Source organism: Pinus tabuliformis, chromosome 3_1 (assembly GCF_031772625.1).
Source record: "Pinus tabuliformis cultivar Carrire ecotype Pingquan chromosome 3_1, CPIR1, whole genome shotgun sequence".
Lineage (NCBI taxonomy): Eukaryota > Viridiplantae > Streptophyta > Pinopsida > Pinales > Pinaceae > Pinus > Pinus tabuliformis.
Genome location: NC_142301.1, coordinates 850,349,560 through 850,377,059, shown reverse-complemented (window position 1 = coordinate 850,377,059; position 27,500 = coordinate 850,349,560). Strand labels below are relative to the sequence as shown.

The window sequence follows — 27,500 nt, the reverse complement described above, 5'->3', positions numbered from 1 at the left end:
AAGTAAAAATAAGAATTTCATTTATGTGCAAACCATCTGTATCTATTTCATAGTTTTAAAAACCGTTCCGGTCCAACCGGTTACCGGCCTAACCGGCCGGTTGGGAGGCTCACCGGTCAGAACCGGTGAAAAAACCCGGTTTACAGCACCATTTGCCCGGAAAATTGCCCTAACCGGTAAAAACCGGCCGGTTTAGGGCAGAACCGGCCGGTTTATTGCTAACCGGCCGGTTTTGTCCTAAACCGGCCGGTTTATGGACAAGTCAAAACAGATCCAAGGAAGATAGTCAATGCTGGTCAGAAATGTGGGGCCAACTTGTCTTCTACGAGGCTGACTTGGCCAAAGTCATAAATATTAAGTTTCTCCATTAATTTGCTAACGAAATTCTGACCGAAGCTGCCAATCTTCAACAAGATTGACAGTTCTATGATCTGACTGATCATATTCTTGTGAAATCAACCTCTTGATACATGTCTTTTATTCCAAGCCTTGAAATTTTTTAAGAATGATGCCAAAGCAAAATCTTTAATATTGATTAAGGTCACTGTGGGTAAATCAAGCCATGATGCATACCTTTCATTTGCAGACTTATAATTTTGTTAGACTCATTTATGGCTGTGAGTTATGAGATGCTGAGCTACCCATCATTGTAATGTCTTTTGCATGGAGATCTTAGAGTCCTTCAAACTATGAAATGATTTGTATTTCAAAAAAGCACAAAATAAATCTCAAAGAGAAATGAGGTACTTGACAGTGCAATTCAAAATCTGTTTGTAAACTTCACGACGGGCCTTCTTTAATATGTTTTGGACTTTGATTTCTGGCTTTGTTTCAATGATCTTTTTGTAGGTCTGCATTCTCATGACTAATTCATTACTTCTTTCCTGTATAATAAATTCTTGTCATGCATCTTCGCTTTGTGATTGAACCTTTTATTCCACAGGTTGCTGGCGTCAGTCCATCAACAAGGTGTCATCAATATGTTTTAAATATCTTGATCAAGTTCTGCTAGAAAATATCTGCAACAAGGCCTAGATTAGGCCCTTTTAGGAGAGTTCAGATTACACAACAATATTACAGAGATCTGGCTTTGAACTTCTTTCACGACTCAGTCTCAAACACATAGGTAACTCAGACCTTACTCTGACTTGTGCTGAGGCATCCTCAGACTCTGAACCAGATGATGTCTATGTAGCTCCTGATGATGATCCTGTGTCTAGTAGTGGTGATGGACTTGATGATTGATCATGTGTACACTGTAGACTTGTAGTAGGCCAATGGCCTCATAGCTTGCAGCATTGTTTTTGGACTTTATAGGCCATTTAGAGCCTCATTTCTTATGTATTTTGCTATTTTGTCGATGATATGTATTGCACTCGGTGCCATTTTGATATATTCACCTTTGCATGGTATATAAATGAGCAAACTTTGCATATTTTGTCTCTATTGGCTTGGAATCATGGTTTTACATCTTAAAAATAGTTTTGTTTCATTAAAAATTAATTATTTAATGTATTTTTTAAAAACCGGTTCGTTTAGACCAAACCAGTCCCGGTTAGACCGGTTCCGGTCGGTAAACCGGTTAGCTAGGTGGACCGGTTCGGTCACCGGTTCCGGTTTTAAAAACACTGATCTATTTACAGCCCTCTATTAATCTCTTCCATTTAACTACTGTGTATTGATCAAGACAAAGCAATGAATTTCATTTACAACTAACTATTCATCCCTTCCATACAAATACTGTGTGCATTGGCAAGGAACAGAGCAGACACACGACACGGAGAAGCCTCTACAGAATCAAGAGTCTCAGCTTAAAAAACGACCGCATTGCATATTCAGGTAAACCATAGCCATACAAGCAAAAGTCTTTTCTTTCTTTCAAATAATAGTTGTGCAGGAAGATAAGTTACAAAAAATACCAGAATAGTAATTGCCAAGATGGGACGAGTCTCATTAGAGACAGCCCACGACAGACCCAGGGTTTGAAGACCCTTAAAATATTCAAGACTACCGAGATAACATAAATAATATACAAAAAGGGCGTAGCCAAAGGCGGCCAACAACAACCAACGAGTCAAGGCTCTCAAAACCAAACAACTACCAGAAACCAAAGTGCTGGAACTACAACCAGAATAAAAATGAAACATATATCAGTGACGAGGAGCGACCCTACCAAGTTCACCAGACAACGACAGTCGTGGAAGCAGCCGTCCCAAGCCACCACCCACTTGCAGTTACAACGAACAAAAGTGTGTTAGAAATTGAGCATACGAAACTAAAGATAAAAGAGCGAGCAATAACAGGAGAGAGGGTTTTGTAAACTCACCAAAGGAGTGGATGGTGCCGGCGCGAAGAACCCACAACTAGGTCGTAGCCACAAGAGGGAACCCCTCCTCACAAGGAGCGACTATCCTCAATAAAAACAAAAAATTGTGAAAAAAGAATGTAGCAGGGATAGAGAGCTTACCTTGCCAAGCAGAGCCGAGGAACCGGTCCCTTGTGACCGCAACCTGCGAGATAACAACACAGAGAAAGAACCAGTTAACCAAAGGAACGAATAAGCAAACAAACAAACAATGATGCAGTGAAGGCACACAGAGAACCATTGAGTTTCAAGACAGAGAAAACCCTCTAACGAAATTGACAGAGCCATCAACACAATGCCCAGGTGAGACCAACCGGACAACATAGTAGGAAAGGTCGGCGAAGTTGCCAAGTTACCGACAGAAGAACCCACTCCCAGTTGCGGACCGAACACCATTGTTAACTCTCAACACAGTCGCAGACAAACCGTCAACAAACCGTCACTGCGAGTAGAGCAAGGCCAAGCGCCAAAGTGACAAGTGAATGCGGGGTGGAGGAGTATAGTCGGAGCACAGGAGGTTGAAGATCGAGGGCAAGGACAAGTGTCCCCTCACACCTACCACTGTACCCAGCAATTAACTATGCCATCAAGCCAAAACAAAATATCTATGTTAATCATATGTTTAGTAATAATCATAATTGCATTGACTTTATCCGATTGTTAATCACCGCTTAAGTATTGTTAATCTGCAAGCTAAAAGGGCTGGTCCCATCACTTCACTGCTGACACTGAAGAAAGGAGATACCCATAAGAACATTGGGGGCTAATTTTACTTTTCAACCCAAAAACTTCAGAAGGTAATCGAATGTCCTCGTCCATCCTCATCTCAAACCCCGGAGAAGGATCCCCATTGTCCAATAGAAGACTAGGATCAAGGACGAGGAGACATAAATTTTGTCACCATGACTTCTGACTTCGAAAGGAGAGTCACGGTTGAAAAGGCTCGGACTCCCTCAGAGTAACCAACACGGAACTATCGATTTTCCCAGAAGGCGGCATAATTTCACAATTTAAAGCATCATCAAAATGAGAACTAACAGAATGCATATGAAACCAACTCAGAGGAGGTGTCCTTGCAAGGACTGGAGAAAGACCCTCCTCCTCCTTTGCCTCCATCGAAACTGCAATGCTGTTTGAAGGGAGGGATTCATGGCCACCCTTTTCTAAATTTATCCCTCCACACAGACCAATAGACTTTGATTTTTTTGTATTTCCACACTTTTTTATATATGGGCCAAAACCTTGAGAAATTCGTACAGAATTCGTGAATATGTTCGACTTGGTGGCATTCATAACACCTGAAGGGAATACGCCAGTAATCGATGCGCTGAACCCAAACAAAGCCCCCAGGCACCAATTATATTTTTTCTAACAGGCCCGCTTTTAGATCTACTTCCACATGCATCTAAGCCCATCTTCTATCGGGATTCAGGAGCCATTCCTTCTCCAACTAAATAAACCTGCTGACCTAGTTGCCTGTAATTTTCAGAATCGTTTCATGCCAAAAAAAACCAACAGGAGACTCGAAAGGATAGCCCAGATTACCTTAATAGATGAGATTGAATCTTGCTTAGGGTTGTTATCGACCCTCCGTTCTTTAAGCAACAACCCTAAGAAGCCCCAACTCCAATTTCAATTGAAAATTCTGCTGAAATCTTTCCAGATTTGAAGATGAAACAGATCCAACCCCGCACCAAAATGTGTAAAACCTGGTGTTAACCGAGCACAAGAGCCCACGAATAATCTATCCATTGCTTTAGAGACTCCGGATGAACAGACTTCCCACAAAAATGTTCCGGAGCAGCTTTCCCAAGGAACATCTTGATTTTATCATACCGAATACGAACACACTAGGGTTTTTTCAAGACGGGCCAAAGAGAAAGGCTTTGGCGGGTGGAAGATGGAGGATATCTACTCGGAGATGTGGAATCGAAAACCTGAAAGGGAAGGTATAACGCTGAAAGGAAGAAGGAATAGGATTTGAAGAAGGAAAGAACATTAGACTTTGCAGGCCCCACTTGACAATCCACACAAGGAGCTGGTCTGCCACCCTGCATAGCATAAAGGGACACCAACCTCAACAGAGAGTCTTCTCTTGCAGCCCCACCATGTGTATCCATCGCGGGGCCAGGATTGCTCGAACCGAAAGCCCGCCTCTCATTTTGCAGACCAATAAATTCCAAAATCTAAATAGAAGATATTATCCACTCAAGGGACATCAGCAGCATAACCTAATTCATCATCCTCATCCACATGAGCATTGGAAGCCTCACAATGTCCTGGATAACCCCCTGAAAAACACCGCCCAGAAATGGCCGAACGAAAAACACTAAAAGTCAACCCACTTAAAATTATATATATATGTATATAATTTCAAATTAGTTTTATTATCATCATTCTAATCTCGAATTGGTTTTTTAAATTTAAAAGATATTTGTATTACAATATGGGTTTGGTAGATTTGGATTTTTAGTCTAGTCTAATTTTCTTTTAAATAAGCGATATTCCACACATTCCACATAAATATTATGGATTATTGAAAAAAAAGAGGAAAGAAAGAAGAATATCAAAAAAAAAAGGGGAAAGAAAGAAATTATTTTAATGTTTGAGAGGCTAAAGATAGCCTATTGGACAAATTGTTTCTTCATGTGTTTGATGTATTTGGCCCTTTTTGTGTGAAGCTTCAAAATAAATGTTCATAGCTTCTCAACAAACCATTGCTAAATAGTTTATCCCAAGAGCTAGGTGGCAGCGTATCTGCGTAATTTTCCATGTTGTCTTTGAAAGCCTCACATTCTAAAATGAAATGTTTTTCTCTTTCCACTTTTTAGGAAGAACAAAAAATGCACTCTTTCTTCCCACACTTTTTTTGGCCTTTTCCAAGGCCATAGGTTATTTTTTATTTTATTATTTTATTTTTAGAGGGTTATTTTTATTATTTTACTTTGATTGAGTTAAAATCTTTACATTACATTATATTAGCCATTTAAATTAATTTAATTTAATTATTTATTTTTGTAATTTGACTTAATTAAAATATCAAACATTGCATTACAACATTTTTACCATTTTGAAATAAAAAATGACTAAGCTCAATAAAAACAATATTTAAAGTTTCCAAAAAATATTAATTGATATTTTATATTAGTTAATGTTTCGACAGAACCGCCATGTGTAAAAACGCATAAGGGTTTTTTTCGGTGATAATTAGCACACGGATTTCGGTGTACAATGGCGGTTGTCTAGGATACTGGTGTTCAGGTGGTATACAGACATATTTTGTCTTTTCACGGAGTGATTGACTGACTGTAGACAGTTTTGGGGATCTGAATTAACGAATGGATGCGCGGCAGGGGAGGGGAGAGATCCCCTCCTTTAGCAATGTAACAGCTGGAACTTCTGGAGTTAGCAGTGGACATGGGGGAGCGACGGAAAGGACACAGGGTATTCCGGTCATGGGGTCACAATGGCAGGCCCGGCTGGTGAACAAGTGCCTTCCCCGAGCTCAGAAAAAACCCAGGTATGTCATCCCAAATAATACGTTGGAAGATTATCGGTGCTACATGAGGGATCACGCGTTAATATGTAAGTTTATCGGATACTGGCCCTCTGAAAGGGACCTAACGAGGTGGCTTCACCAGCGATGGCAGCCAAAGGGGCATATCGATCTGAAATTGGGAGCCAAGGGTTTTTTTACTGTCATTTTCACAAATTTACAGGATAAAGAAAGGGTCTTTGAAGAAGGCCCATATTTTATGAACAATGCAGGGTTGTTTATACGGTACTGGGAGGATCGCTATAACCCTAATGACGAGAAAATCATGGCAGCCCCATTATGGGTTCGCCTATTTGGGCTACCAGATGAATTCTGGAATCCTGAAATACTGGAAGGAATTGGAAATTCTATTGGTACTTTTGTGAAGGTAGCTGAATCTACGAAACGGGGCAAATATAATTCTTATGCTCGAATTTGTGTATATATGAATATTTCCGCCCCACTACCAGAATCTATTGAGCTTGAATATCAGGACGAACTTTGGCAGCAACCTATTGATTACGAACATATCCCGTTTCGCTGTAGGCGTTGTCATGTGTATGGGCATCTAGCAAGAGATTGTCCACAAGTAAGTGCGGGGATGGCTGACCCGGAATCGAAGGCGGTTAATCAAACACGCGAAGGGAAGGAAGGCGCAGAACAAGAATTTCAAGAGGTTCAGAGGAAAAAGAAACAAAATCCGGGGGCTCCAATCAAACATACTAAGGTAGTGAAATCACCGGTTGAGAGTAAGAACAACTTCAACATCCTCCACGAGTCTGAAGAGCAGGCAGAAGAGGGACAACAGGATAAGGCGTGTAATGTGTCTAATCCAACGCAACTGGAGGACAACACTAATGTGGCTGCTCCTATGGAGATTATAAAGGATGGTAAGAGGAAAAGCAGAAGTCCAAGCCGAGAACCGAAAGGGGAGGTAGGAGTAAGAAATGATGTAACTAATGATCAATCTAAAAAAGGTAAGGAGATTGTAAAGGAGGTAGGAACAGAGGAAGAAAATATACTGAAGAAGTTACTTGCCGATTGGAAAAAACTGGATGAACGGTTTATCCCAGAAAAGGAGAAGCAGTTATACAAGGAGATCTTTCAGCGATATAAAGAGAAGAGGGCTGCTGATGTAGAGATTCAGGATTCACAAAACCTTGAAGGAGAAGGCCCAGGTAAAAGCGGTAGGAAAAAAGGTAGAAGAACGCTGAATGAATCAATTCAAGCTGTCGGAGAGACTCTTGTAAATTCAGGACGGGTGATACCTCTATCAGAGGTATTTTTACCAACTCCCAAAAAGTTATAAATGATTGTTCTTAGCTGGAATATTAGGGGCCTAAATAGTCTCGGGAAACAGAGGTATTTGAAAGATAGAATCCAAACAGGTAAGCCAAGTATTATGGTAATACAGGAAACGAAAATGGATAGTCAGATACTAACAGATATTATCCGGAAGATGAAAATAGGCTATGAGGTTATGGCCTTAGATGCAATTGCAACAGCTGGAGGTTTAGCTATTTTGTGGAACCCGGAACAGGTAATTTTTGAACACTGGTATACTATGCCTAGGATGCTCTCAGGTTTGTTTAGAATGGTAGGGATGAGGGAACGGATTTTGTTTACTGGGGTGTATGGGCCTAATAACTGTAGAGACCGAAGAGATTTTTTGAAGAACCTTCATATCATGAGAAGTTTAATTCCCAACATCCCGTGGATAATAGGTGGGGATTTTAATATGATCAGGCATTTAGACGAAAAGAGAGGGGGGCTCAGAAGAGAGGATGTGTCTATGGAGGAATTTAATGATATGATTAGGGATCTACGTTTAGTAGATATTCATACAACCAACGGAGTACATACCTGGAATAATCGACGAGGAGGACAGAACCAAATTGCATCCAGATTAGATCGATTTCTACTATCCGAGCAAATTCTAAACAACGATGTCTTTATTGAAGCGCAGATTCTACCTACTCTGGGGTCTGATCACTGGCCCATACGGTTAGAGATTGACATGAAGCAGGTAAAAGGGGCAAAACCTTTTCGCTTTGAATCTTTCTGGTTGTGGGATCCGAAGTTTATCAGACACCTGGAAGACTGGTGGAAACAATGTAATATTATTGGCAGAGGTAAAATGCATACTATACAACTGAAGCTAAAAGCAATAAAACAGAAAATTAAGGACTGGAATCGAAAAGAATTTGGTAATATCATTGAGGCAAAGCAGAAATTAGAAGGAGAAATGGAGGACATCCAACAAAGGATAATCTTGGAGGGTCGAGATGAAGATAAGAGTCGCGAGGAAGGACGAATTCTCAGTCTGCTGGAGGAGAGACGAAAGCAAGAGGAGATTTTGTGGAGACAAAAATCAAGGGTCCGCTGGCTAAGGGAAGGGGAACGTAATACAAAATTCTTTCATCAAGCCATGATTCAACATCGGCAGAGGAATAGGATTTTTTCACTTAAGAATGAGGAAGGAGAAAGAGTGTTAGAACAGAAGGATATTGAAAAGATCCTGGTCGATTATTTTAAAGGAATCTTAACGGAAGATCAACAGGATCGAAGGGAGGCTATTCATCATATCTGTAGGGAGATACCGAGATTAGTAACCGAGGATCAAAATAAGGCATTAATGCGGATAGTAACTATGGAAGAATTAGAAGAAGTGGTGATGAATATGAGCAAGAACAAGGCCCCAGGGCCGGACGGTTATACGGTGGAATTTTTCCAGGCTAGCTGGCATTTTATAGGAAAAGAGGTATTGGAGGCGGTGGAAGAATCACGAATGAGACAGTATATATGGCCAGGTATTAACTCAACCTTCCTGACCCTAGTCCCTAAAAGTAATAACTCGGATGAACCTCAGGGATTTAGACCCATTGCGTTGTGCAACGTCATCTACAAGATTATCTCTACAGTGATTGTGAAAAGGCTGAAATCTCTTTTACCCAACTTAATATCGCCTGAGCAGACCGGTTTTGTGGAAGGACGCCAAATATTAGATGGTATTGTGGTATCTCAGGAAGTGATACACTCCTTAAAGGTGAAGAAAAAGCAGGGAATGCTTATGAAGTTGGATTTATCTAAGGCTTATGATCGATTAAACTGGCAGTATCTTCGAGAAGTATTGGGAGCTTTTGGATTTGATAACAGGTGGATAACATGGATTTCTAGTATGATTTCTACACCCAATTTCTCAATCCTGGTCAATGGTCTCCCAACGGATTCCTTTAATGCCACCAGGGGTATTCGGCAGGGTGATCCAATATCTCCATTTTTATTCATCTTGGCGATGGAAGGATTAAGTCGAAAGCTCAAGAGGGAGGTTAGGGAACGCAGAATCAAAGGTATTAGATTGTGGGGGCCTAATCTCGTTATCACACATCAACAGTTTGTTGATGATTTGATGCTATTCGGAGAAGCGTCGCTTAGAGAGGTCAGAAACTACAAATCGGTTCTAGCAGTTTTTATGAAGGCTTCAGGTATGTCGGTAAATAATGATAAGTCTTGTACTTTCATTTTTAATACCCCTGCAATTGTCAAAGCACATTTAACTCGAGTATTAGGCTTCAGACAGGGTGAATTACCAACCAAATATCTGGGGGTCCAATTAGATATCAATTCCCATCGCATAAAGAACTGGCAGAGTTTGTTGGAAAGGGTTAGAAAATGCTTAACTAATTGGTCGTTCCAGGTGTTGAATTTGGCTAGTCGCGTTGTCCTCTTAAAATCTGTTTTACTGTCTATTCCCATATATTCATTGTCTATTATGGCAGCGCCCAAGGGTGTCCTTTCTAAAATGAGGGAACTATTTGGAAAATTCCTGTGGGGAGGTCCGAAACAACAGCGAAAATGGGTCCTGGTTTCATGGAAGAAGGTTATCCAACGAAAAGAGGATGGCGGTTTGGGAGTTCGAGATCCCGAAATTATCAATCAGGTGTTGGGAGCGAAATTGTGGTGGAGATGGGTGCAGGGGGGTACTGATTTATGGAAAAGACTCTGGACCCACAAATATAACATGCCAAGCACAATCGAAAATCGCTTACGTTTAGCAGAAACTCCCCGAGGATCACAAATATGGAACTTTGCAAGCAGTAATAAAGATATAGTGGGGGATCTAGCTTTTTGGGAAATCCGTGAGGGTGGTACAACAAGTTTTTGGGAAGAAGGGTGGCAGCAAAGGCATAAGTTAAATGGCATCCAATCCCTTCATGAAGTACAATTGTTCGGGCAAAGAGCAGGAATGATATACGTAAGAGATTATTGGCATAGAGAAGCTGTAAACGATAACTGGCGAGTGTGGAAGCAGCCTAGGGAATGGGCAGATCGCATCAGTTTGGAAACAGAACACCGGTATAACCAGGAAATGGAGTCAAGGAAAATTAAGATCAGAGGTGGTCAAGATATCCTAAGATGGGGTAAAACGATGAAAGGAATGTTTACCGTCAAAGAAGCATATTACTGGAAATCGAGGGAGGAAAGGGTTGAGGATCACATGGACTGGAAAAAGCTCTGGGAGGGCAAATGGTGGCCTAAAATAACATATTTTGTGTGGTTGGTCTGCAAAGGACGGATCTTAACATGGGAGAATATTCAGAAACGTGGTATGCATGGACCCTCACGATGTTATTTGTGTTGTAAAGAGGCAGAAAACCAGGAGCATTTATTAAATCGATGCCTCTATGTTCAGAGTATATGGGAAGAAATCAGAGTACTATTTGGTCAAACGCACAGGGACCCAACTAATCTCAAGGATACCTTATTTCATTGGGGCAAGGGGAATTTTCAGAGTAAAGTTGTTAGGCGATTATGGACTTTGGTGATTGGTTTTGCAATATGGGAAGTCTGGAAGGAGCGCAATCGAAGGATCTTTAGAGACAAATCTTCTCAAGAATCAAGAGTTTGGGAAGTAATATGTAAATCGCTAAAGGAGACGGTTTTATCCGATGTATGGGATGAGAATGATTGGAAAATGCCCCAGGAGGAGCAACGAATAATTTTACAGTTGCATATAGATTATACAATGATATTCCCTAACCTTGCAAGGGGGAATAGATATCAGGTACACAGTCCAAACCATTTCAGATTTCCAGGGGATCGGCGACTCAAACTGAATTTTGATGGGGCATCAAAGGGTAATCCTGGTTGTGCAGGTTGGGGTGGCCTTTTTAGAGATAATGCAGGGAGAACACGATGGGTGTATGCGGAATGGGGCGGAGATATGACTAATAATGAAGCGGAGCTATGGGGCCTCTATTATGGACTTCGAATTGCAGTGAGAAATGGCTACCGGAATCTTGAGGTGGAAGGGGATTCCAAAATTACAACTGATATGCTTAGCAAATTGCGGAATGGCAAACGATGGGACCAAGTGGCGACGAGCTGGCGAACAGCTGCGATCATACAAGATATCGAAGGGCTGCTTAATCAGATTGAGTATACGATGGTGAGCCACGTCCTTAGGAATGGCAACCAAGCTGCGGATTTCCTAGCCAACTGGGGTAGCGAAGCGGCCAGCAGAGTAATGGATGGGAGTTGGGCTGCGTACCAGGACGACCCACGATGGGAGGCACTACAAAATATACTTCAAAAGGATTATGATGCGGCATTACACGAAAATCATTAATTGCTACCTTAATATGAATGGGAGGAGAACTGACATGTTAGTTAAGGATGGACAGGGGATTGTGAAGCGCGTGGATGGGAGTAACTGTAGGGGCGGCGACGGTAATTACCAAACGAGCGGGATGTTCATCCCAAGGACGGATTTGGGTACGTCTTCGAGGACGCGAGGGAGATGTGTTAAACACATTGGGTACATTTCACATCATCATTCAACAGATGGGGCAAGTGTTCATGAAGGTGACAGACGGGCATTTTGCATTAAGTTGAAAGGGTGGCGGATGAGGGGCTTCTTATGCTCTGTTTGCAAGCGCGAGGAGCGTAGAGTGAAATTCATAGATATTACCTGTATACAGAGGAAGCGAGATTGCAGTATGCAGCCTTCGACAGTGTCAAGTATGGACGGGAGTCTGGCGCAGGGAGAAGGCCGCTGGACGCGGAGTAAGGGAAAGTCCGTTGAGCAGAAAGGGAAGGGTTTGGCTGAGGAGGACGTCAAAGGCAAAGGGGTTTCAGAGGAATTCTTACCGCGAATTTATTTGGATATCACCGATGAATCTGACAAGGACTTTGATATCAAGGATTATCTGGCTGATGAGGAACCGCGACGGGTGACAGGGGGGAAGGTTGGTAAATGGCGACGTCGGAGTATTGAACCAGAGGATTCAGAAGAGCAGAGGGAGGAGCCGGAAGATATTGATGAGGACGCGGGTGGCAGGCGTGGGAGAGGACGGCCAGCGAAGGGACGGGGGACTCAGTGCGGTCAGGGAAGGACCAGTGGAGGCGGTGGTAGAGGGAGTAGGCAGCCCAGAACGGATGAGGAAGATGCAGTAGGGTGGGAGCGCAGAGGTAGAGGACGAGGGAAGCGGGACATGAGAAGGAAATTGCATGAGGCAGAAGATGCCTATCTCCAGGAGACTAATCCACATATTAGGAAAATTATTGATCATTTGGAAGAGGAGGCTCTGCAGGCAGCCTCCGATCCGGAAATGGAGGACTGGGAAAGCTTCATCCCCGATCCAGGACATACTAGAGGAAGGTTGTCATTATACAAACAGTCTCTGCATGCTTACTGGGGCATGAAACGACTCCTTGCGAAAGCCATGGAGCAAGTAGCAGTTGAAATGGTGGAATTAGCTCAGGGTTTCCCTACCTTTAAAAGGGAACTACGGAACATCCAGATGACTCTGATTATGCAGGACCGAAAGATGGATAAAATTCTGCAGCTGTTCAAGGAAAATGGCTTTCAGATCAAGACAGAAGGAGGACCAAAGCTGGATACCCCGAATAAGTAGGAGCTGAACAATGCTGTCAAGAGGTTTTTTATCGTTTTTAGTTTTTGAATTTTTGAAATCCTGAATGGTGATGTCTCAAACAAGAAACAGTTTGCTTGTCGAAAATATATTGGGATATTTTGTATGGGTAGATAGGTTGGATATGTATTTTTTGTGGATGGCTGTTAAAAACTATCGGTGGGTCCCGGTTTCCCTTAAGGGCGGGCATTGACCTGCTCATATTTGTATATTTTACCTTATGATGAAGTAATAGAATTTCGCCTTAGTTTACAAATTTTTTTTTATTACAATTTAGTTTAATTAACTCATTTCAATTTATAACTAAATTAATTTGACCCACAGTTAAGAATTAAATTAGTAAGTGGACAAATTCACCCATTTTTTTCCCTTATCGTAATTTTCTCTCAAATTTAAAAAATGTATTTTATGAAATTTGTTAAATTAACATTTTTGGAAAATTTAAATATTGTTTTTTATTTTAAAAGTAAAATTATAACACATGAAAATTATATTAAAATTGGTATAAGATAAAGTATAATAAGTTATAGAAGGGTCTTAAACATATCATAATAGTCAAAATTGGGAATGCTCTTCTTTTCACAATTCTATTTTTTTCTTCTACGTAAGACTAAATCTATTAATGGAAACATAATTTACAATGAGGCCCCGACCTCTGCGGGTCTAGAACAGCCAAATAACCAGTTTAAACATCAAAACTAAAGCGAGACTGCCTCGGGAGGGGAAACCAGTCCGAAGACGAGAAAAAAACCAGCTGCCTGCGTAGGGGTTACAGCTCCAAAACTCGGAATTAACTGTCATGGTGAATTTCCAAATTGTCCATGTATTTTGAAATAAACAACAATAAAAAACAAACATCTAAAAAACCGAGCTGGGCAGGTGACCTGTCTGCTTGAGAGTGCTAGGTGTCTTATGACGGTGGCTTCTCCTCCACTATCAGACACCTATACTCGCCTGAATCAGTATCCTCTGCCTGCTTGCCACCCGTATTGTCGTGTGTCTCTCTGGCTTCATCCTAAACTCCTTTGGCTTTGCTGGTGGCCTTGCCGCCTGAAGCCTTCGGTCTGTTGGTGGTCGAATGATCCTGGGCCTCCTGCTGATTGCTGGTGCTCGACACCTTCTGTGCAGTGTCGGGGGGCGGATGTACCAGGTTCTTCACTGGGCTGTGTTCTGGGTCGCTGTGTGTGTCGGCTTCCTCCCTGAATTCCACCGAAACGGTGGCTATAATGACAGGTTTGTCCATGGAGCAAAGGAAGCGAAATTGAGCAGACTAGGTGGCAGCACTTAGATTGGGCGTCTGGGTGGCCTCATCGACCCGACGAGCCGCACAGGGACGAGCTCGTCCCCTTCCGCTTCGGGTAACCGGATAACTGCCATGGAAACGGGGTGTGGACGGGGTGGAGGGCAGGGAGGACGAAGGGGAAGTCGATGCAGAGGGAGATGGCGGAGGGGGGCGGATGGCTCGTCTGCGGCTGCCGCCTCGCCTGCAGCGCATGCGGTGATGAAGTCGCGTCATATTGCTCTGAGCGGGGTGCTGCAGCGAGGAGTGAGCCGAAATGGTCAAGTTACAGACTGGGAGCGGGACGAGGGCAACAGAGTTAACACTGTAAATGATAGGGGGATTCAATTCAGGGACAGAGGCAGGGGCCGGGGCATCAAATTGCAAGGTGCAGTGAATAGAGTGGGAGAAGTGAATACCATTTCCCAGGTCGACACAGCTGAGAAGCCTGCAACGCCGCCCTGTTGCGGTGCGAGAGCTTGGCTCTGCTGCAGCAGGGTGGCAAGAGCAGTTCAGAGGCGGAATGGAGGTCTGCCGATGGCTCGGAGCCATGATTTTAAGATTACAGGGAAGGTCTCGACCCGTGCACCGGATTAATGGTGCTGGCCGGGTGACAGAGGCCTACCTTAAATTCCCACAGGTGAGAGCGTGGAAGACCATGTGGCTTGGCCACTTGCCAGACCGGCGTCGCATCCGCAATAAATCAACTTCGACCACCCGCATCCGGGTTTCATAATTCTAAATTATGATAAGTATAAAAAAGTATTTAGTAACTTCCTAACAAAAAAACAAATTTACATTTCGTTGGGTACTAGTCTAGTTTTTGGGTTATGTTGTTGATAATCCTTGTCCTAGTGTTGATTTCTAGGAGCTCAAAGAACCCCCAAGTAGCAAATAAATTACTCTCTCGCTTTGTATATACATCAGTGTACTCAACACTCCCTTTGACCTACTTTGTGGTCATTAGTTGGACATAAATATAATTATCTTATCTTATCTCCTTGTTCTTATATTTCAAAAGGTCCCTTATGCTTTCGGGCACGATGATATTCTAATTCTTTAAGAATCAAACATTTATTTTTATTGGTATTAACTACCAAATCCCCTTTAGCTAATCTCGCTCCATGATTCCATGTTTCGCAAACAAGTTAGTCTTTGTGTTATTATATCTTAGAATATGAATGGCTTCATATTGTTCAAATTTGTGAAGCAAGCCTCTTTTTCTTGCAAGGAGAGTCTTATTCCAAATTATCAGGGGATGAACCTTTTTGTAAACAAGGGATGCACTTTTTTCTTGCAAGGAGAGTCTTATTCCAAATTATCAGGGGATGAACCTTTTTGTAAACAAGGGATGAGGAGAGAAGACCCCCTATTACAATTAACTTGGCGACTTTCAATGATAGTGCTTGGAATAGGCTTTGATAAAAGTTATAGGCTTATACTTAATTGTTTGAGGTTGTACTTAAACCTAAGAATACATCATTTTTCTTTTTCCTCCTTGCCACCCCTATAATATTTTTTTTATTATCGTATTGTTCAAATTTGTAAAGCAAGTCTCTTATTCTTGCAAGGGGAGTCTTCAATTCCAAATTATGAGGGGAAAAGTCTTTTTGTAAACAAGAGATGGGGAGAGAAGGGCCCCCCTATTACAATTAACTTGGTGGCTTTCAATGATAATGCTTGGAATAGGCTTTGATAAAGGTTATAAGCTTCTACTTAATTGTTTGACGCTGCACGTAGACCCAAGAATACATGAGGAGAGAAGAACCCCCCTATTACAATTAACTTTGGTGGATTTCAGTGATAATGTTTGGAATAGGCTTTGATAAAGGTTATAAGCTTCCACTTAATTGTTTGAGGCTGCACATAGACCCAATAATACATCATTTCTCCTTTTCCTCCTTGTCACCCCTATAATAATTATTTATTATAAAAATAAAAAATTATTAAGTAAAATTTTAATTTTATTTTATAGTATTAAAAATAATATTGTTATAAAATAGCAAAATTGTAACATTGTCTTTTAAACCGTTAAATACTTGCAATTTTAAAATATGCACATCTATTTGTGTAAAAATTTGTCTGTATGTACTTGTGTGTGTGTGCCAGAGAGAGAGAAATGAATTTATATATGTATATGTGCACGACAAAGAGAGATATCTATTACATATAGATTTATAACTATATATCTTAGATATAAGTGATTCTAAATTGGACTAGACAAAATAAAAGAAGTTAGGCACAAGATGAAACTCCAAGGCAATCACATATTGCATGGTTGTTATAGACTCTAAGATAGACACAAGGTGCAACCACCACCCCAACTATGAGTCTTTGGGAATGCTAGAAAAAGCGTGTATATGTTCTAACTCACATCATGCAATCCCACAACATGCACCCAACTCAAAGTTGAAACTCACTTGGTGACTCACATCATGCAATCCCACAACATGCACCCAACTCATCATGGCTCTTATGTATTCCATGAATTATTAATTGAATCTAAACATGATTAGGTTTGGGCCTTTCAAATCTTGGGAAGCCTGCTAGAGAGAGATTTGTCCTTAATTATTAAACAATAATGAATTTCTTCAAAATTGATAACCTTATATATTATCATTGCTTGAAATATTCCAAAATCCCTATTTAACAATTAATGTGGGGTTGGTTTGTTTAATTATTTATAAGGTCCCTTTTCAATCCAACTCATCAGATTGAAAGTTGAGATCAATTCCTCATGTCCAAAGTACATTGAAGTTAATCCCTTTGAGCATGTTAATTAAGAACTTCTAAAAAATAATTTAACATGACTTGCAAAAACTTTGAAATTATATAAAAATGATTGTACATAATTTTCTTAAATGACCGATTGGTCTTCAGTAATGAACATGATTCAATATGTTTGTGCTTTAACGTGTATGCTTATAATTTTACTTGGTTTCATTTTATTTTATAGTCAAGCTAGAATTGATAAGAGAAAACACAAAACTTATATCAACAAAAAAAAATTTAAATTATAGGCATAAATATATATAAAACATTATGCAAAGGGCAATTTGAAAAAGAATATGTTTGTGCTATAATGTGTATGTCTATAATTTTACTTGGTTTCATTTTATTTTATAGTCAAGCTAGAATTGATAAAAGAAAACACAAAACTTATATCAACAAAAAAATTTAAATGACGGGCTTAAATATATATAAAACGTTATGCAAAGGGCAATTTGAAAATGAAACTTGACATAAAAAAAGGTGCATGTCTATAATTTTACTTGGTTTCATTTTATTTTATAGTCAAGCTAGAATTGACAATAGAAAACATAAAACTTTTATCAACAAAAAAAATATAAACGACAGGCTTAAATATATATAACTAGCAATTGTCCCAAAAGGTACAAAGAGAGGCCGATAGGATTATTAATTTGGAATGGTAAAATTTAGTAGCAAATATTGCAGAGGAAAATCTAATGATATTACAGAATAAAATCCCATCCTATTACAAGTAAAACTGAGAAATTTCATATACCACAATACAAGTAAAACTGAAAGCAATCTTGTAGAGTGAAATCCCATCATATTATAAAATGAAATCTCATTATATAGGATTTATTAGGGTCATTACAGAGAAAATTAGCACAAGTGGAGCGTTGATTCAGAAGGTATGACATGGACTCTGTAGAGTGAATCCCCGAATCTTGTAGAGTGAATCTCATCATATTACAGAATGAAATAGAAGTCTAAAGGATTTATCAGAGACATTACAAAGAACACTATCACAATGGAGAGCTGCTTCACAAGGCAGGACATGGATTCTGCTTATTCACCACAGAAACTCTTGTTGTTGAAGATGAGAAGCAGCACAAAAGTAAGCCATTCCACAACTACTACAAACTTACAACAATATTAACATCCTGCAAATATTCTCATCTATGAGGAGCTTTGGGGGCCTATAGATTACAAGAGAATAGCAGAAATTCTTCACTAAACATGTTAGTAGCATACTGATCATCTTGGCGGTTGGAGACAGAACTGGTGTTGAAGCTCTATTTCCTCACAAACCCTGCAGGGGCTTTCTTGTCATAATTCTGAGTACGAAATTTGACTGTCATTTTCTGCATCTTTCTATTTATATACATTGTTTGAACTCCTGTACAAAATTTCCCACAGAAGAGAAACAAAAGATATTACAATCATATTGTAAGAGAAACAAAAGATATTACAATCATATTGTACGAGAAATGATCTGACTACTAACAAATGAAAACCAACATGAAATGATGATTCAAGCACTACAAAGCTAAATTCTAGTTTTTAAAATACATTCTGTATTAACTGCGTGTGGGCATCAGACTGTCCTTGTACAGTGACTTAAGCTATTTGGCTAGCAAGAAATGAAAAGAATTCAAAACAAAGATGTTATTACTAATCAAGTTTGACACAAGAATAGATATGCATATTAAGGGACACATCCACCTTTAAAGGAAAAGAAACCAATAATACTAAGATCCCCAGATATATATATATATATATATATATATATATATACAATAGTGTGGAGTTATTTCAACGAGGCTTGTCAAGGTAATCCCAGCTATTGTGGATCATGAGGCATTACTTTAAGAGACAATTACGAGATCAGTTTCAAAGAAGAGCTGTAGGAGATGGATCAAACAACAGAGCAGAACTTTATGCTTTTTGGTAGATTCTGAAAATAGCAATAGAGAAAGGTTTAAATTGTCTACAGGTGATAAGAGATTCCAAACACATTGCAAAGAGGTCAAATGGAAATTTCAATCAGGAAAATTTGCAGCTGGCCCATCATTGGACGGAATCAGAGAAGCAAGGAAAATTTCCATGTCATTATCCTTTCAGCGCGTCTGCAAGGGATAAATATGAAGGCTGTTATATTGTCCAAGTAAGCACTGAGGATGCAGAACAGGCGGATGGAGATGATTGAATACACCATCTGGACCTTCTCATTCAATCTATTTCTAATCAAGCTATTATAGTAATGACCTTTTGGATGGTTGTTTTGGAAGCAGTGTGTTGTAAAATTTCCATGTTTAAGAAACTGATTGTAAGTAGTTTTCTCTGGTGTCTTGAAAAACCTGGAGGATTGCATTGGGTGAAGGCTTTTGAAATTTCTTAAGAGTTCATGTATGGCACAACACACACACATATATATGAGAGCACTGGATTTATCAGAGGGTTGGTGAATGGGAGATTGCTGAAGAAGCTGTGGTCTCTTTCCCAATTTCCCTGTGATCCCAGTTTCTGTGGGAAAACTCTCAACATCCAATAAATATTGCCAACTACACTCAAGGGAATCAAGTTTTTCTTAAACTCTCAATGAAATTTTGTTTTTTCCTTCTAGCAGAACCCTCTCATTCAGATGTGCTTTTGCATGCTGCAATCTAGAAAAACTTCTTGTCACTTTCATCGTGCCAAAACATGAAGAGTGTAAGTTTCAGACAATAATCATAGAAAATAATATAAAAAGATTTTGCAAACAATTTTTGTCACGTTTATCAAGCCAAAGCATGAAGACTCTAAGCTTCAGAGAAAATTCCATCTTTCAAATTAAACAACATAACATTACAAAACATGCAAGTCCAGAACATAAATTTTTTTAAACTCACAATTTCATTACTAATAATTGGGCAAAAGTTAAAACATTGCTTCCTCGAAGAGGGCACATATAGATATATATTAAAAAAAGGGTTGACACGGAAATAAAACAGAAATCTCTGTTTTTAAAGTAGTCTTAAGCATGGAATACAATTCAGATTATTTTTTCTTGATGACTATCGACCCTAAAGAGAGGGGAATTAGTTTAAAAACGTTTTTCCTGCTGGAAACCACATTGAGCTAGCACAGAATCCAAATACCAATTAACTCATAAAGTCACATTTAACTTTAGATACAAGGCATCGCACTAGATATATGGAAGCTTATGTAACAGAAACTACACATAATGATCTGATCTTAGAGAAAAGCACAACTCAACAAAACATAGTATGTAATTGTACCTCAGCCAAGGAATTGTGCAGATTGAGCTCCTCCTCAGTCGCTTTTTGTAGCTCATTGATTGATGATTTATCATCGTCATCATCTGCGCAATCCTCTGCCATGTTGTACCTATATGCAACCCATGAAAGCATCCATTTAGACAGACATTTATATTCAATACAAATCTATGGCTTGGTGTATAAAGAAAGAAAAGTCAACAACCAGAGTCGTAGGTTGCAGTAGAGAAACTGAAGGCCTTGTATGGTTGGGCTGATGAGTCCTCCAGAATTTTTCAGGGCACCGGGAGGACCACCATCCAATGTTACTATTGCACTTGTAAGGTTGGGAGGTAGAGTAGCATTTATGGGTAAAGTAGGTGATGATCCCACTGGTTATCAAATGGTTCTCACAATGAACAAGGAACATGTCCAAACTCGTGGTGTTAAATTTGATCCTTATGCATCCACAACAGTTCCCTACATGAAGGTAACCCGTCGGGAAGGAAAATTAGGAATGGAATGTGTCAAACCATGTGCAAAAGATGGTTTTCACATTTCTGATATTAACATCGACATATTGAAAGAGGTATTCTTATAGTCATCCACACAAAATGTATACTTCTAACTACATGAAGGTAACCCGTCGGGAAGGAAAATTAGGAATGGAATGTGTCAAACCATGTGCAAAAGATGGTTTTCACATTTCTAATATTAACATCGACATATTGAAAGAGGTATTCTTATAGTCATCCACACAAAATGTATACTTCTAACTTCTTCCTTTTTTTCACAACATTTTCCTTATCTCATGTGCTTGATTAGTTTCCCTTTTATATATTTGACCTTTCCCGTTTTTTATATTATTTTGGTTTGGTCCAATTTTTTCAATCATCTTACAGAAGCAAACTGCTTTGTAATCACTATGTGCTGATAACCACAGGCTGGAGTTAAATGCTCTTTATCTGTGACTAAATATTTAAACTTTTCACGCAGGCCAGGAAGTGCTTTGCCTAGGAGACTAACAAGTGGCATAAGGACTCATTCAAACCCGTGTTCATGCATAATGCATAGTTTTTAAAGAGTGACCTGCCTTGAAGAGCATTTATGATGTATAATTTAACATTGTTCTAGGAGAGAATGTGGATCTAGGATTCACTTATTCTTATTTTATTGTAAGAGAGGTTGAGCTAAAATTCTATATAAAGAGAAGCCCTCTCATTTGTTGAGGATGGTTGGATTTGGAAGGACATCCCCTTCAAGCCTAGTCAAAAATCTGTCAGGAGGAAGAAGTTAAGGGGCTTATTCAATGTAAGGTTCACCGTTTCTATGTCGTTCACCGTTTCTCATCTCATAGGGCTGAATTTGATCGCTGGAACTGTGTCTGTAAAATCTGTTGTAAGGGACTATATTTAAGGGTAGTTATGCTCCAGAAAAAGGGAAAAGGTTGAGGTGAGATCTTCCTTCTTCTTGATGTTTTGTTATTGATATACGACCACAAGCGGGACATGAGCAAGATTTTAGGATGTTGGTATATGACCATAATCTTGAAGAGTGAAATAAAATTCATCTATTTCCGAAGTGCAAAAAAGAAGAAAGGAAGTCATCTTGAACCTAATTTGAGGAAATCCTCAACGTGCATCTTGTCTTTTTCACTGTGGTTCACAGACACTAAGTGGCCGCTACATCACAATATCCCTGAGCAATAATCCAGGCAGATCCACCTGAAGGGATCTACCCGCTAGCCTAATATGCCAGGGCTAACCCCAAGGACGTCGAGGAGATTTGACTCCACCCTGCCAATTGGCAAGATACTTAGCAACAAAAACTTGACCAACTGAGCTATCCCTTGAAGCTAATATGCATCTTCTCTTAATTGCATTTCAATGCAATTTAATATCCACATGGATCATTCATTGCTTTGCACTTATCCCGAAACACAGTATATGAAGATACCACATGGATCATTCATTGCTTTGCACTTATCCCGAAACACAGTATATGAAGATACCATTGTTCTTTAGGTATAGAAAACAGATCATACTCTTAATCACAGTAAAACAATTAATATATTTCATAATCATCACTCATAAAGATCATACTCTTAATCACAGTAAAACAATTAATATATTTCATAATCATCACTCATAAATATCGCAAACATTTTGAAGAATCTGTTAAATCAATGAAAGTTGGGGGCTCAAGTGGGGTGCTCCCTTGGGCACATGAATTCTATGGAAAAAACCTTCATCTACCTATAGCATGGAAATTCCTCCTAATTTCCTTATGCTTTAGTGTATGATGATCCTGTTCAACAAGAGCAAACATCAATTCGTAGGTTGTCGGCAAGGTCATTGGTGTAATAGAACTATCATTACATCTTATGATGAGTTTGGCATCAATCTCCTTAAAAGTCTGAGGACTTTTGACTCCTCTTGTGCACCTTCATCCATAGCCACATAATTCTTGTCCTCGTCATATATATGACACTTTGTCATTATTGTCTTCATTAATCGCCAATTCCAGTGGGCCTCATTAAGATACTGGTCATACATACCACCCAAAGAAAACCCATTAATGAAGAAAATAAAATGAATCTAAGGATCTGTCCGCCACACATTACCTTTCTAAAAGCCATACAAGTCAAAAAGAATGCCGGATGAGATATAGTGTACATTTTTAATTTTAATTTGAAAAAATGTATACCTTGCCCCAGTTTTGGCGGAGGGAATCCTGAGCTAACTGTAGATTATAGCTTGGAATTCTTTGAGAAATATGATGGGGAATATGAACATTAATGTCATGGCACAACAATTCAATCCTGCAAAATAAATATATGAGTGATCTGCAAAGGCCTCATTATCCTGACACACACAAAATAATAAGATGAAGAAAAACAAATTGAATGAAAATAGAAAAAGGATGAATTAGTAAAATTGAGCATCACCAATGTGGATAACTGCAATGAACTGTTCCACCTAATTGAGCTTGTGTAGCATTCCAGTGTTTGGGATGTTTGAAAGGTATATGAGGTGCTGTATGATGGACCATAGTAAAAGTACTCATCTGCACAATTTCATGTCAGAAAAAGGCACACAAAGAATGCCACAAGCTTTAACGAATCCTTGTACAATTTCAGAAGCAGTAAATTAAATAAACTACATAACCAGTAGAAAATCATAGGACGAACATGCCCATTTGAATAGAGTTGATGACAAATATGAGAGAAGAGAAGTTTACCCAAAAGTGATATCCAAGCCATGGCATGAGCCAAAACTTGAACCAGCCTATAACTCCTGTCTTGTATATTATCAGTGGCCATCCAATAGCCATGAATGCAAAGACCCAAGTCAAACTTATAAGAACTTTCTTTCTTTCATATGCTCTAAATTTGTTCAAATCAAAGTGGCAATTCAACCTGTCATAAAGCAGAAAATGTGTGTGGGTATAATAGAGTATGACACAGACAAAAGCTGTTACGAGATTGGATTCATCGTTTTTCATGCTTCCTAGGTGAAGCTCTCAGCATAACAAAGGAAAAACAAATAGAAAACGTCAACTACATTCATTTAATCTTATTTGTCAAAGATCATCTTGAATTAAATGGTACATCATGCCCTATCGTACTGTAATATGGACATCCGAGACCATTAAGATAGTCCTTTAATATAGATGCATACCAGTGACCAACTGATAACCATGGACGTAATGGACCAAATCCAGCATCAAACAATGGCCTCAAAGACAGCGGTAAACAGTCATAATTTTCCCTTAGCAATGGGTGCCATGCAGTGTCTTCACCTAGCCTAGGCACAAAAGAGTCACAACTTATGTCAAGGTGCAAAGAAATTAGTCACAGATCATATCAATATCCAAATATTAGTAACTGTTCTTGTCAAGGTGCCATTACTGGACTATAAGTGTAAAATTAGTGATCCGCTGTCAAGGAGGAACCTTCACTTCTCATCTTTTTCTAGGTGGATTGCAGGAAATCTCTCTCACACACATATAGAGCCAGCCTCCAGGTCGACATGCATGGAATAATGCACAAACACCAAATATTTATTTTCGTTTGAGTATGCTAGATACATATTTGTCCATAAGTTGAGGCTTGGCAGATATGTTCTTCACTTAGGTTTTTGTTATTTAATAACTGTTTATGCCAAACCATTCTACAGGCTGAACTGGTAGCAACTATTTATCCAATGGCTAATATTGTAGAAAAAATAATAAACTCAAGTAAGAATTCCACTCTCACATAATTGCATCAGGTCCATTTAATCTCAGATGAGTTATCATATAGACTGTAACTTTTTCTGGAATGTAGGCTAAATACAAACAACTAAAAGGACTCATCATTGTCTAGAAAAATCCAAAGTAGATCCTCTCCAGGCATACTAGCAGATTCGATAATAATTTGCTTCCTTACATGCAAATGAGAAAGAAATGAAACTATTTGTTATGAATTATAGTCAGCATTTTAACCAAATTAAACAAATACCATTTGCTTCACTAATTTCCCTCTGTTCAAACTTCACAATACAGAGAGAGAGAGAACATGTTTGTCTTGGCATGATGTCTGTCATGCCTGATTCGCCATGGTTCATATGGATAGATTAGAGGTAAGAAGGCCAGCGTCCCAACAATATCCTCTATCATCTTGTTTTTTGAAAAGCACTTGTGTGCACAATCATGTCCTATCACAAAGAACTACAAACAAAAACAATTAGCAGAAGAATACAAACAAAAAAGGCATGATGACAAAATTCCCAAATTGTACAACTCCTCTTTTCAAAAATTAACATGCTCACTGTCATGAAAGCATCGTTTGATATATAAAAATAAACTGACCCCGGTGATTGCAGTTCCAGTCCATGCCCAAGCAAGAGGGAGGAGGTACCAAGGTGCTCTTGATATGATATAAATCCCTAGTGAATAAGCAGTAACTGATGTAACTACAGTTCTCCAAGCCTTAAAATAGTTAATCTCAAATGCCTGTCCAGGTATTACAAAGCAGAATTAGGTGACCTTAAAATACACCACAACTTGCACGTCTAGAGGATTTGTAATTACATGTCAAAACAACTGAGACAACGAGATACCTCCTGAGGTAGTGTATCAATGACATGCTTCAATGTCACATTATCAGGAACAGGCTCCCCAATTTGGGTAAATCCATAATCTTCAGCAAGGTGCATTCTTTCCTCTTTGTCATTAACTGGAGGTGGAGGAATAGGAACAGCCACAGCTGAGATGAATCTCAATGCCTTCTTCCTTAACCCACATAGTTGGGTTGGTGTTCTCTGTTCAGGTTACCAACAAAGTAACGTTTATGGCATTTAAAGAATAGCAAGCATCAGCGAAAATTCAAATACTGGGAACAGCGGAGACAGAGATGTACTTCTTTATTGATTGAATGACTCAAATGCCTTCCTGAAATGATACCTGTAAATAAGCTCTCTTTTATTAACACATCAATATCACAAAAAGTGGGCAATTAGTGCAAAACAAAACAAGAGGAAATTGAATGCATGGGCAAAACCCCACATAAGGTATTGCATGTTTAGTTTTTAATCTAGTCCAGTGGGTTAACTCAAGTGGTTGAGCGCTGTGCATTACAAGCAGGAGGTCATGGGGTCAAGTCCCCGGGATGGCTACCTCTGTGTATATTATTGGGCCTCATTCAATGTCCGGGCTAGGTTAGGTTGCCAAAAATTGCAACTGGCCAGTTCACCCCGTTTACCATACTCAAAATCAGAAGTGACCAGAGAGTTTCCTTGGGATGTGCATTCACTGGAGAAAATGGAGAAAATTAAAATTAGATTAAAACTAAATTACAAAAATTGCAACCGGCCAGTTCACCCCGGCTACCATCCTCGAAATCAGAAGTGACCAGAGAGTTTCCCTGGGATGTGCATTCACTGTAGAAAATTAAAATTAGCTTAAAACTAAATTAAATATTCCCTGCGCATAAATATCAGATTTGGTTATGCTGTTAAAATTAAATTCTGCGTATAAAAGTTATTGGCACTCTAAATCAATTTGCTGGGCTTAGAAAATCTAACATCACACCTCAACTCAACAGATAAGCCAGAAATAAATCAGATCAGCAACCTATCACAAAGGCATATTGCTTCTCTCAGGGACAAACAACACTCCAATCACTGGAGCAGTTAGGGAATCACAACCTAAAACCTCTCAAAGGACTGGAATGCTTCAACCATTGAAGCTCTTGGGCATCATAACCACTGAAATCTTCCAACAGCTCCCACTCACAGGCAGCACCCTTCTCCATGCACTGATTCCTAAAAGATTTCAGATCTGCAGCTGTGATACCATGTTAAATTTCAAATTCATGGTAAACAGACCACTCCTACAAACCCGAGGTAGTTTAAGGAATGAAAGCATCTCAAAATTGCAAGTAAGAATGCTAGTTCTACAAATACATGGATAATTGAAAAATATGAACAGCGAGAACTAAGATTCTGTAGCACTCAATCACATATGTTTTCTCTATTAACTGGAACAATTCTATCGTTGTAAAAAACGCTCCAAAACCATAAAAGAGAAACAGAAGCCGCGTGAGAGTCTACAAAAATAACTGGAAGTCGTTACCATCGCTAATAAAACCGCTATCATCAGTAACCCTCTTCAAAGCAGAAAAATCGAAGTCTACCCTCTCTGCAAAATACCTTCGAAGCTGAGACATACAGAGTTGTCTCTGACGGCAGTGGTAGGCGGAGAAAATCGCGAACAAATCTCCGAACGCAGAACAGGCAGGCGGAGAAAACTGCGAACAAATCTCCGAACACAAAACAGGCAGAGCAGAAAACAGATAGATATGGTTGAAGAAAACCGGGAGTGAAAACCGCGAACAAATCTCGGAACGCAGAACAGGCAGAGCAGAAAACAGACAGATATGGTTGAAGAAGAAAACAGGTAGTTCCCTTGAGGAAAAACATAAATTGCACGACAGATGTGAAGAATTTGCCCACGGAATGTGCACGCCAATTGTCAAGCTTGGAAGCAAAAGGACGACGAAAAGGCTCACTCAAAGGAAGGCCTATCGGCCTAAAAAGCTACGTGAAGGGCAATTTGAAAAGGAAACTTATCATAAAAAAATTATTTGACAAGTAAAAATGCTTTTCAAATTTATACCTTGAGTATTGTAAAAATGTAAAATAAAAATACAAAATGAATTTCATAATATAATAATTTAAATAAAAAGTCATTATTCATATATATATATATTAATTACTTTACTTTGAAAAAACATCTTTAAATTTCACATAAGGAATATATAACATTTCTTCCAACCACTTTATTTATATCTAATTGATAAAAAAAATACTAATAAAATTATTAAAGGTCTTTTTTCATA

General features: G+C 39.3%; 1 protein-coding gene and 2 long non-coding RNA genes across 9 annotated transcripts; all 3 read right to left on the bottom strand.

The window, feature by feature from the left end:
• Window positions 1-1,874: 1,874 nt before the first annotated feature.
• Window positions 1,875-4,317, bottom strand: LOC149190200 (uncharacterized). 6 transcript variants are annotated; one of them, XR_016256457.1, is made up of 3 exons: window positions 2,680-4,317; window positions 2,468-2,510; window positions 1,875-2,227 (listed from the first exon to the last, which is right to left on the bottom strand). It is a non-coding gene; the product is annotated as an uncharacterized LOC149190200 (long non-coding RNA). The 6 variants fall into 6 exon arrangements; XR_016256462.1 differs by having other exon boundaries at window positions 2,196-2,227; window positions 2,722-4,317; XR_016256461.1 differs by having other exon boundaries at window positions 2,196-2,227; window positions 3,424-4,317.
• Window positions 4,318-17,852: 13,535 nt separating this feature from the next.
• Window positions 17,853-22,017, bottom strand: LOC149190199 (uncharacterized). Its single transcript, XR_016256456.1, has 2 exons — window positions 20,144-22,017; window positions 17,853-18,261 (listed from the first exon to the last, which is right to left on the bottom strand). It is a non-coding gene; the product is annotated as an uncharacterized LOC149190199 (long non-coding RNA).
• Window positions 22,018-22,286: 269 nt separating this feature from the next.
• On the bottom strand, window positions 22,287-25,491 carry LOC149190198 (omega-6 fatty acid desaturase, chloroplastic-like). 2 transcript variants are annotated; one of them, XM_089412071.1, is made up of 8 exons: window positions 25,222-25,491; window positions 24,971-25,114; window positions 24,663-24,829; window positions 23,800-23,925; window positions 23,360-23,537; window positions 23,067-23,185; window positions 22,826-22,940; window positions 22,287-22,662 (listed from the first exon to the last, which is right to left on the bottom strand). In XM_089412071.1, exons 1-8 carry the CDS (start codon window positions 25,315-25,317, stop codon window positions 22,501-22,503), a joined length of 1,107 nt encoding a protein of 368 aa, XP_089268197.1. In that variant the 5' UTR covers window positions 25,318-25,491; the 3' UTR covers window positions 22,287-22,500. The 2 variants fall into 2 exon arrangements, with proteins under 2 accessions (XP_089268197.1, XP_089268198.1); XM_089412072.1 differs by having other exon boundaries at window positions 24,678-24,829; window positions 25,222-25,490.
• Between the last annotated feature and the right edge of the window lie 2,009 nt (window positions 25,492-27,500).

Excerpts from the sequence above, each read along its gene's own strand:
- LOC149190198 (XM_089412071.1), bottom strand. The coding sequence starts at position 25,317 with ATGCACCTTGCTGAAGATTATGGATTTACCCAAATTGGGGAGCCTGTT. Across the intron at positions 23,538-23,799 it reads TGGTTATCAGTTGGTCACTG|GTTGAATTGCCACTTTGATT; the intron begins GTATGCATCTAT and ends GCTTTATGACAG. Across the intron at positions 23,186-23,359 it reads GGCTTGGATATCACTTTTGG|ATGAGTACTTTTACTATGGT; the intron begins GTAAACTTCTCT and ends GAAATTGTGCAG.